Genomic DNA, 11,505 nt, shown 5'->3' with positions numbered 1-11,505 from the left:
ATAAAGCTGTTTGGCTTAGCTCACATGAGCATAAAAAGTTGTCTGGCAGGCCTCTTCAGAGAGAAAATTTCAGTTTCCCCATCAAAAGAATCATTGACAGGTTTAATATCTCATAGATGCAATTTCCTAGAGTAGAGCTTTTGATAAGGCTCTTAATGAATAGGTACATTAATAAAGATACGTTTCCCTTAAGGTGCTCTGGTAGCCAGGCCATTTGCAGCATAAGCACTGAATTGAGAAACAGGGCAAGCAGTGTTGATTCCACAAAAGCCGGGATAATATTCTTTCTTGGGCACCCCTCAAGACAAAGTCGAGTTGTGGAATCTAGACAATTCTGTACTTCTCTTAACTGCAGTGAAATCAATTTAAACCATTTGCAAAATGTAGTGTGGCCACATCAGGGATATTTTCCCCTAGAAAGCAGCTGCAGACCAATTTTAAACATCCAAAAAAGTGAAAATCCTGTGCAAATAAATATCAATTTAACCCGCTGAACCTAGCTTTTAAACAATGTCAGGCAATTGCCGATGCTCGAGGCCATCAGCTCCAAAAGATTAACAAAAGTTTTCTTTTTTTAACTCATGGAGGGAGCCTGGAAAAAAAGACTGTTGTTATCATCACCATCATCACTAGCCATGGATTCATAAAAGAGTAATGCTAAGCCATCTAGAATGTTTTCCACTGAGATACTGCAAAAACACAGTCGAGTCAGATATTCATATCACTGTTTTATGGAAAGATATTATAATCATGCTATGGCTAAATTTTAATATCCCAAATGCTAAGATAATTGCAAAACAGGAAGTAGCCAATGGCTATTGATGTAGCAGAGAAATAGCCACAGACTTCCTATTTTGTACTTGACCGAATTTGGCAGTTTTGTGATTAATGGCATAGATCTTCAGCCATTTCACTATCATTTTCCCATTGGTAGTTGTAAAACACAAGTATCTGCTATCAAAATTGGAAAGATTTAGGGGAAAGCCTTCCTTCCAAAATCCATATAAGGTCTTGACTATCAAACTAGACTCAAAGTGAATTTGGGAATCCTTGATGCTCTCCCCTCATAGAGCCAAGCTGTGTATGCATATGCTATACACTGATTTCTAATTATCAATATAAAGAAGCCCCAGCTACTGTTTCCTCTATGTATCATTCATCTAAATCTCCTGCTTTTGTTTCTCTACACCAGTGGTTCTCAACCTTTCTAATGCCGTGACCCCATAATACAGTTCCCCATGTTGTGGTGACCCCCAACCACTTATACATCACCGGGTGCCAGGGGCGTGGCCAAAGAAAAGGGGAAAAAATGGCGGACAGCCTTGTTTGGCGACCCCCGTGAAATGGTCGTTTGACCCCAAATGGGGTCCCGACCCATAGGTTGATAACCACTGCTCTACACAATCACAAATTTAGAATGGATGACTTGAATGGAAAAATGGGAGCTGGTTAAAGTAGCATCTCCCTGAGAGACTACAGGTATCTCTTTATGTCTTGCTTGTTTAACCACCTCATTGCAGCAATGAATGTTCAACCATCCCATTCCACAATGTTGTGGATACGTAGAGTGCATCAGGAGTGCCACTCAATCCTTCCAGGCTGTGAAAAAGGCACACATCCTTCAAGTTAAAGTTGGCTAGAAGGAGTATTAGTATGAGTTGAGTTTCACTGTATATAGTTGTATGCCCAGTTTTTACTCCAGCATTGATGCTTTGAAAAGTGTGATGTGGATAGCAGATTTTAGGCTACTATAGTTCTCTTGCAGATCCTCTGTTTTGTATCATAGGAAGCAAACTACCATCACCTCATGATCTGTTTTTCAGAAGAATTGCCAGAAGAATGAGAACAAACATACAATTCCAAAAATACCATCACGGAAGGGATAGAAGGGAATCCCTGAGTTCTTTTCTGTTATTCCAGTATTTACACTCTCATTGTATGCCATGCAGTAGTAGACCATAGTTTTTGATCCGATCATTGGAAAACAGGTTTTTTTGTCAGCTGCCTGTTGCCTAAGAAATCTCAAATGTGCATATGAGACATGGAGCTCAGTCTCCTTTAGTGTGAATACATGGAACACCAGAACTTCTTAGCCACATATATTTAGCAGTACCTCAGGGCTTAGAATCAAAATGTTGAATTTTGCAGCAAGCAGGAAAACTGCAAGCGGTTTTCCTGCCTGCCACCCAACTTACCAAAACTGAGTCAACTGATATGTTTGTGTTCACTTTTGATTGGTGTGTTCTACTCATTATTTATATTAACAGTGTCTTAAAGTTTACATATAGGTAAGAATCTAAGGGTATCACATACTGTATTGCAAAAAGGACAGGCAAGTAAAGCAATGTAATGTTAATGTCTTTTGTCCTAACTTTAAGGGCAATGTAGTAGGAGATAAAGATATCCTGGACTGATTTAGCTGCCTTATTCTTTTAAAAGGTTATAAAAGCAACGTTCAGTTTCGGACATCTTCAAATATGTTTTGTTTAGCCAAAATTAGTTGGGTCGGGAGAGAATTCTAAGGTAAAGAAAGAGTACACAAATCACAGGTTTCAAATGTCTGGTAGAGCAAGTGCCAATGTTTTGAGATGATAATATAAGACATGGAAGGTATGTTGAGCAATGAGGAAATAGAGATATTTGGTTCCTAAGACAAACAAGTAATATGGTAAGAAAAGAAACAGTCATGTATGATGGAAGCAAAAGATGTTCTGAGCTTTTTCTGAACTTATCATGAATAAGCTAGGATGGTTTGTCATTGTTACAGAAACACTGAGAGAATTCTTTTCACGGCTATAGACCCACGCATTTCAAAGGCAGTTCATGGGAAATCCTGACTCAAGAACAATTTTTATAAACTTTTGAGTATGTAGATTGAATAAAGTGTTTCTATGGAAAAAAATGATTCTTGTTGCTAGTAGAGAGTCAAGAAATGCTACCTTAAGCAAACACATGCCTCTCACATACATCTCTTAAAATACACCGCATGAATCATTCCTTAAATACTCCAAATCCAACCTCAGGTTGATTTTTGAGCTTAAAATGTGACTGGACCAATAAAACACCACGTTTGCAGTGTTTGTTATCTTATTAAGGGAGAACGTGACAAACAATCACTTTATCAAGAATTCTTCACTACTCGTAGAATTCTGGTAGCAAAGCAAGACGGGACATGGTGAATATTATTGACTTTATATATGCAGAAAGGATTTGCAAATGCTATTTAGTATGCCATCCTACCTTTACCTGTGAGTTTGGTACCAGGACAGCTATTTTTCCGTCACCCCATCATCTTCTATTGGCACCCTTTTGTACTGTCCATGTCCAATTGCCACATACTTATATTTCTTGCCAGGAATCCTGACCTAAAAATGAGGGTGAGAAATTGCAATTTCAGTGATTAAAACCCAAATCCCTACCACCATTCCACCCTACAGTTTTTGAAGTGCTTTGAAAAACCTCAGTTTGACCATTAGCCATCAAATATGGGCTGGTTTGATGCGCTGGGCTTCTGCTCCCTTTCTTTGGCCTGAAAGTTTAAACTACAGCTCATTATTCGATACCAGGAAAACCTGGAATTCTGTATCCAAAAGCAAAATCACTTCAAATCTCCGCAGAAAGATAACTCAGAAGTTAACAAGCAAATCTGCTGAATAGTTATTCCAGCTGCTCCTACACCTTAAATCAGAGGTCCCCAATTCCTGGTCCATGGATGGGTAGCAGTCTGCAGCCTGTTGGGAACCAAATCTTGAAAGTGGGAGGCAAGCATGAGAAACCATCCTCTCTCCCCCCCCCCCCCCGGTCACTACCAGTCCGTGGATCCAGAAAAGTTGGGGATGCTGCTTTAAATGATACTTCTTTGTTATTTTTTGTATTGCATTGCTTTTCTTGTGAACTGGTTATTAGTCATTCAGAATTATTTATATAAGATATGCAGTTGTATACATTCCTTCCTGCCCCCCCCCCAAAAAATAAATGCAATAAATAAAATGAGAACAGGGTCAAGAATAAAGATAGAAGAAACAAAGTGGAAAAGAGAACATAAGTATACACATTGCAAAGGGGAATTTTGGTGATTCCTTCTCTCTGCCCTTCTGTTTCCCATATTTATTCCTTAAATATTGATGCTATACTTTACAAAGCACTGGAGGTTTTTCTTTATATTTATTTAAGTCATCCATTGTTTTCAATCTCTTGACTCTTTCTCAAAGCCCTATGCCAAATTTCTGAATCTGCTTTACTGTGTGATATGTTGCATATAAGGGAACAATTCATAAATTTATTTTTTTTATTTATTAATTTGTATCCTGCCTTATTATTTTGACAAGTAACAAGCAGTAAACATATCCAAAACATCTTCTTCCTCCCATTTTCCCACAACAACCATCTTTTGAGGTGTTGGGCTAAAAAAGACATAGATGGCCACTCACCTGGAATTAAAAAATACATCCAATCCAGTTTCATAGAAAATTAAGAAAATTTGCACAACTACCTTGGAGTTAGTTACTTGCAAATTTTCCTTTCCTCTGTTCAACCTCTTTCCATCCCCTTTTTGGATGGAGATATGGCAATGAAGCACATAGAATTCTGATTTGTGTGGAAGAACTGGGCAGGAATGTGTGACCCAAGATTAATCAATGTGAACATTTGTTTTTAGCTCCATAGGTAGAGGCAATATGCCTCTGTATGTCATTTGTTGGGAAATGCAAGCAGGAAGATGCTATTACATGCCTGACCTGGTTGTGGGCTTCCCCAAGCAGCTACCTTGCTTTTGGCAAAATAAAACGTTGAATTAAATACATATTTCACTTAATATAGTGGAACAATTTTCCTTTAATACGATGAACAAGAAGAGCTTGCATTCAATGAGCTGAGGAAGATCCAACTGCATTCAGCCACAATAATGGAACAATCTTCCTTTTAATATTCACAGGATGGCTTGAAGGGTGCTTTGACAATGCTTTACATCAGGAGCGTCAAACTCGCCACATCACCTGATGTGTTGCAACATATCGTGACTTTTTTCTCCTTGCCAGAGTTGGGGTGGGCAAAGCTTCTGCATAATGCATAATGCATCAAACTGCCAGCCTGTGGGCTGGCAGTTTGACACCTCTGCTTTACGTGAAGCATCTTTTCAAAGCTGCATTAGGAAAAGTGAAATGGAGCTGCTGTGTTGTTTCATTTTGCATCACTTCTGGGCCCTCTTCCAGCAAAGCCCCATGAGGTCTAACACACTTGGCCACTTATACAGAAAAAATTAGCTTCATCATAGCATTTTCCCCAAAAGGAAGCAGCAATCCTCACCTTCGAATTTGCATCTGTTTGGGAGTTCTCCTTTTGTTCCCAAAGGCTTCTTATATTCACAATGTCTCCAGCCACAATGTCCTAGGAAGAACACAGATGTGATGAGAGGTTTGAACTGCCCCTGTGAAAAAGTCTTATGTTTTGCATCCAATCTAGAGTTCATCCATATTGGTACCATTTGGTTGGTGACATTTATACCCTGACAACATTTTCATCACATGATCAATATCTGTCGAAGAAATTGTATCTTTCCAATAGTAGGGATTTGACCACAGTCAAAAAAAAAAAAAAAAAGAATTACCTTGCAGGGCGTTGATTTTGTAGAAGACTGAGTGACTTCCCCAGTCTCCCAAAGGTTTTTTGTGCTAGCCACTGCTGCGATATTGGTAGGAAGGTCAATGGAAAGTTGGCGTGCTGGCTTTGGAGTTTTGCTGGAGTTCTGCAAAATAATATAAGGGTGAACTAGCTTTCTAATTTCAAACAACCTCTCTTTCATAGTCAAGCATCTTTATGAACCGATTTAGGAAGAATCAGCATAATGGCAGTAATTCACTTCAGCAACTGACCAGAAAATATCTCCTCCTGACAGCCTTTGTGTAGCAATATCACTTAGACTTATATACCATCCCATCATGCTTTACAGCCCTCTCTGGATGGTTTACAATGTTAGCAGATTGCCCCCAACAATCTGGGTCCTCATTTTACCGATCTCCAAAGCGTGGAAGGCTGAGTCAACTTTGAGCTAGTCAGGATCAAACTCTGCTGTAGGCAGAGTTGCCTGCAGCACTGCATTTTAACCTCTGTGCCACCAGGGCTGTAATCTCCCATCAATGGCCATGCAGAGAAAAACAGTGCACAGCAGCTCAGACATCTATGGTACAACACATTGCCTTCATTTCATAGTCATAAATCAGTTACATCACATAAGAGAAAAGAGAACGCCATCAGTCAGGTTCAGCATCCATACGCAAGTGTTACAGTATCAGAAGTTGGATTTTAGCCCATTGGGAATTAATTGCCAAACAAAATATTGTAACGCAACTCTACTTTTTGGCTGCCATGAAAAGGAGGACATCTTCAGAGCACATCAAAAGCTAAAATCTTGCATGGGGGACAATAGTGCTCAGTTAACTGCCAATGATTGAAAATCACTGGAATTAGTCTTTTGAATACCACATTTCTTAAAAAGACCCCAAAAGTATCTCTTTGAAAAGCTTGTCAAAGTCAGTGAGTTTAAGCTCACCTCAAGTGCGTGAGTGTATTGCTCAAGCTTATCATCAATCTTGGAAACTGGAAGTGGTGCCTGGGTCTTCTTCATACTGTTACTGGATGGAGAGAAGATGGTAGAAAGGATGCTTACCACTGATGCTTACCAACATTTCAGAGCCTAATCACCATTGTTTATTCAGAATTATGATCCGTGATTTCCACAATTTGCACAGATCACATGTCACACTAAATGGCAACGTGGCTTACTTATTTGTGGCTTAATTTTTGTATGAACCCAGCCAGGATGATTTGTAAATCATGATTTGTGGTTATCTGTATCTGTATCAAATGGAGTTTATTTAATAGCCTTTAGTTAAGCAAACTACAGTTTAATATGTTATATAAAACATACACAAGAAGAATAAGTGGCAGCAACAATTCAGAGTGATTTGTTGACTGAACCCTGATTAGAGTTCTCTAAATTCAATGAACGTTTTAACTTGTTTGATAAATTCTGAATGCCTAGAAGGAATGCATAATAGAATACTGGAGAGATGGAGAAATTGCCTTAACAGGAAATAGTTTCTGCAGCTCAACACATTGAAAAGTGACCTTTCAGACACACAATGATCATGAACAAAGCATCATTCTGAATTATTTGCAGAGCTCACAGCAAAGCTCTTTCAATAGGTGGCATCATAACTCGAGCTTTCCACTAAATGTTATCCACATTCTTGTACACTGTATTTGGCATTTGAAGTGGCATTTTAAAAGTTTCTTATTTTAATCTCATTTTATTTAACATATACTGCTGAACTGAGCCTCATGTTATAACAGATTTTACCTCTGTCTTTAGTTACTTGGGAAGATTGTATCCAGAAAACAAAATTACTTGGAGACCGCTACCATAGCCCACTGAAAGGACAAAGGCCATACAGCTTGGAACATTCATTATTTCATCAGAAATTACCTTTTCTGCACAGATCGGTTCAGGGATTCAGTTCTGTCAGTGATCTAAAAACAGAAACAACAGCTTCATTTGGACAGTTGCCTTGAGGAAAAATACGAAGTGTGGGTTGGTGCCAGCTTCCTTTCCAAAAAGAAGAATGGGTAGGGCCAAGATTCTGCTGCCTTTCTTATGCTGTCAGACATTAGGGGATTTGACAGGAAAACAGAGATATGCTTAAAGTACTTATTCCATCCCTTAAAAACTCTTGAAACTCCTTCCTCAAATAGGGCCTAGCATACCATTCAAAGTCTTCAAATGACAAACCTTGTTGAGCTTGACTGCATAGAAAGAAAACTTTTTGGGGTATTACTCTACTTTGATCACTTCTATAAGGCTTTGGGCTTGTGGTTATAAACTCATCTGTTAATCAGCATTTCCCATGCCTCCCTACACAACTCAATACATACCTTTAATGTTGGGCTTAAAGGACTTTGACATTCCTCTTCCTGACTGGAATTACTTGGGATCCTTTGTTTTTCTGGGACCTCTTCTTGCTCATATTGCCATATTTTCTTGTCCTGGAGGGAAAAATGCATAAAAGGGGAGCATTTGCTCAATGCAACAAATTTCTCTCTTCTCAGTCAAAGCTACAACAAAGCAACAACATGCTAAGAAGAACCCACCTCAGCATGTTTAACCATACAGTATGTCACGGGAAATCAGCACATAGTTAAGTCTGGCTTGGTCTGACAGATGTGAAGCGACACTGTGGCTTTGTTTATAAACAAATTCTGTGGCTTTGTTTACTTGGTTTATAGCTTACTCTTTCATGTAGTTGCAGCTACTTTTGACTTAATTAAAAAATCCTGGCTTTTAAAAAAGCCAGTTTAGTATGAAGCTGGAGAGAGTCTTGCAGTTTTCTAGTCTAGTTGTTTTCTTGGAAAACTGAATCTGAAGTATCTAGGGAAGCAATTTATGCAGGGTTTGAAGATCTGAGATGAGATCTGAGGCAGAACCTCTGATTCTCCTACACTAAGGGCTTCAGTGATCAGCTATTCAGGGCTAGGCATCAGAAAAAAATGGATTGGAATAAGCATACACACAAACTCTGCCACAAACACATTTAAAACAGCCCAGCCACATTTTATTTTCAAGCTAGCACAGAATCCTCAGGAGGGAATCTTTTCTAAGTAACAGCAGAGAAGTCTGTTGTCCTTGTGCAAGGTTCAAAGCACTTCGTTTTATCAAATTTTATGAAGAATTTCAGCTTTATCAAAGCAAGAGTTCAAACAAATACACACATATATATAGGTGGAAAAAAATTACACTCTTTATGTTGAAGAGTAGCTTCAAGAGTTGCATTATTCATCAATTTTTAAATGACTAGAAAAATATTTTAACACTAATAAGATGGAGTTCTGTGTTGCTAGATTTAATAATATACTGCAGGAATGAGTGTTACATCAATAGCACATAGTTTTTAGTTCTTTTTAATCAATATTTTAATACTGTTGTATTATTTTTCTGTTGTATTTCACCAGTACATTTTTAAGATAGTCATGTTCTTACAAATGCAACCTAAAATCTCATTCATTTTCTTGCTCCTTTTTAATTTGCTTTTCAAACATATACTATTAAATCCACTACAACTATTTTCCACATATATATGGAGCCCATTCCCAATTCTTTGCCATTTCTCTCAAATACTCTCTACCAAAATTTTAAAAAAACTGAGTTTTATCAAGATAAAATACTTGGATATATATGTATCACACTAAGTTATATTGTGCTAAGCCATATACAATTATTTATAAGTTACAATGGCTGGGTTTGCACTGCAGGTAGTCCTTGCTTAATGACCAGATTAAGACTTGGGCTGACAAGGATTGGTAACCTTCATCCTCCTCTTATAATCTGCTAATTTAGAATATAGAATAACAGAATTGGAAGGGACCTTAGAGGTCTTCTAGTCCAACCCCCTGCTCAGGCAGGAAACTTTATACCATTTTTACTGTTTAATGGCAGTAGAATATAAAGTTATACATGTGTTTAGAATTTGGCTTTCTCCTAGCCCTCTTTTGACCAATTTCTGTATTGTCCAGCTACTCCATTTTCATTTTAGCCCCTTCATTCACAGACATAAGAAAAAAATGGTCATCTTCTGACACTTGCCACTAGCAAATTAGCAAAAATGTTTAAAAACATGTCAGATGGATGTTGGAAATGCAAACATAAGTCAGGCACTTATTACCATGTTTGGTGGACATGTGCCAAAGCAAAGAGTTATTGGGAAAAAATACATACGTAGCTAGAAAAGATGTTGGGAAAATATGTAGATTTTAAACCTGAACTTTTTTTATTAGGTATAATGCCAGAAAAGATTGATAAACAAAGCATATGTTAAATTTTCCATGTAACAACAGCAGCAAGAACTATATCTGCGCAGTATTGAAAAAATGAAGAAATACCCTCAGATGAAGAAATAATTAAAAAAATACTAGAATGCACGGAGATGGATAGACTGACTTTGAGGTTGAAAGTAAAAGAAGAAATGGAATATTATCAAACTTGGGACTTATTTTATCAATGGCTTGAAGAAAAAATAAAGGATTAGGAATTAAATTTGTATTAGAGAATGTAAACTCAGACAGCACGTTTGTTAACAAGTACTATTGAATGTATGAAAAAAATCAATAAAACTCTTATATATAAAAAAAGAATGGCCATCTTCAGCTAAAATTATGTTTCTTAGTTTCTTCTCATTCAGCTGGACAGTTTCAGTTTGGAAAATGTAGTAAGGATACTTGAAAGATACCCTTTTTTTTAGAAATGCATCTTTCATTTTATGGCCTCTCAAACTCAGATACAAAGGAGGAGGAGGAAATGATGGCAGAAATCTTTTTTTTTTTTTCTGACCTTTTGGTTTTCTTCCTCTTCCTTGGGCTTATTCTCTTCTGTAATGTTCTCTTCTTGGAGCTGGTCCTCAGCATACTGATTCCCTTCTCCAAGCTCCAAGGTTTCCCTAATCTGCTGCTGTTGCTCCAGCTCTGCTTCAGGCTGATCTTCTGAAGTTGAAGTAGAAACAAACTTGAGGAAATTGGATGGTCCGGTTTCAAATCGGATGAAGGTGGGAGACTCCCCATCCAGATGGACTTGCTCCATCATTCCTTCTGCTTCCTTTAAATTGCTGTCTTCTTCCTCGCAGGAGTGCCTTGGTGACCTAGGAGAGAGAATTGGCAAGTGGGAAAAAATTAAGAGCAGAAAGGACAAATGACCTTTTCTCCTTAAGAAAGAAGTGCAGTTTTTAATATTTTTAAAATCATAAATAACGCTTACTTTACTAATTTAAAAGACAATAATTTCTGCCAGTTTGATTTTTAGGAAAGCAATTGCTTGATGAAGTGGTAATGTATCTGTGAAGGCTGAATATTATAACATTCCCTTTAGAGCCAAGACAATTATTCATGCATAGTAAAAAGGATTTTGGAAATATTTATGCGGAACAAGTGATATCCTGAAGGTAATAGACACTAATTCCCAGGTATAACATAATCACCTGGACACCCAAAGGAGCGTATCCAAATGTCTTTCTTCATTGTGCAAGAATTTTTATGCTATATATTTTTTTCCAATGGGGAATTTACATTTATTGGTTTTACTGTGCCCTCTAAAAGAGGTAATCCAATTATAATGTTTAATATGATAGAAAGGAAACATTAAAACATGACTAGAACCTATTCATTATAATTAATGTGATGATCATGATTATTATCACTTTGCTTTTCAGCCAATTCCAACCCACTGCTTTTGGGGGAGAGTGGCCTACAATATAGCACTCAAAGCAGTGGTGGGATTCAAATATGTGAACAACCGGTTCTCTGTGTGAATGCCACTTCTGGAAGTCCATTCTGGGCCTGGGCAACAAAAAAATAACTACCAGTTCTGCCGAAGTGATGCGAACTGGCTGAATCCCACCATGACTCAAAGTATGAGTGGAGCCTTCAGCCAAAAAACAAAAACAAAAAAAAGGCACCCTGGCTGAA

General features: G+C 37.8%; 1 protein-coding gene across 4 annotated transcripts in view; it reads right to left on the bottom strand.

The window, feature by feature from the left end:
• Positions 1 to 11,505, bottom strand: part of LSP1 (lymphocyte specific protein 1) — a 105,186-nt gene that overhangs the window by 12,869 nt on the left and 80,812 nt on the right. For 3 of the 4 annotated variants that reach the window (XM_039340463.1, XM_039340459.1, XM_039340461.1), the window contains 7 exons: positions 10,379 to 10,682; positions 7,930 to 8,040; positions 7,484 to 7,527; positions 6,548 to 6,629; positions 5,606 to 5,743; positions 5,305 to 5,385; positions 3,241 to 3,365 (listed from right to left, as the gene is read on the bottom strand). In XM_039340463.1, coding sequence (XP_039196397.1) covers positions 3,270 to 3,365; positions 5,305 to 5,385; positions 5,606 to 5,743; positions 6,548 to 6,629; positions 7,484 to 7,527; positions 7,930 to 8,040; positions 10,379 to 10,682 — 856 coding nt within the window. In that variant the 3' untranslated portion in view covers positions 3,241 to 3,269. The remainder of the gene's footprint in view (positions 1 to 3,240; positions 3,366 to 5,304; positions 5,386 to 5,605; positions 5,744 to 6,547; positions 6,630 to 7,483; positions 7,528 to 7,929; positions 8,041 to 10,378; positions 10,683 to 11,505) is intronic. The other variant, XM_039340460.1, reaches the window with a different exon arrangement.

The sequence above is a fragment of the Crotalus tigris genome, unplaced genomic scaffold, assembly GCF_016545835.1.
Source record: "Crotalus tigris isolate CLP2741 ecotype Arizona unplaced genomic scaffold, ASM1654583v1 scf7180000017749.438534, whole genome shotgun sequence".
NCBI lineage: Eukaryota > Metazoa > Chordata > Lepidosauria > Squamata > Viperidae > Crotalus > Crotalus tigris.
The sequence above is the reverse complement of the archived record's forward strand: the minus strand, read 5'-3'. Positions and strand labels throughout refer to the sequence as shown.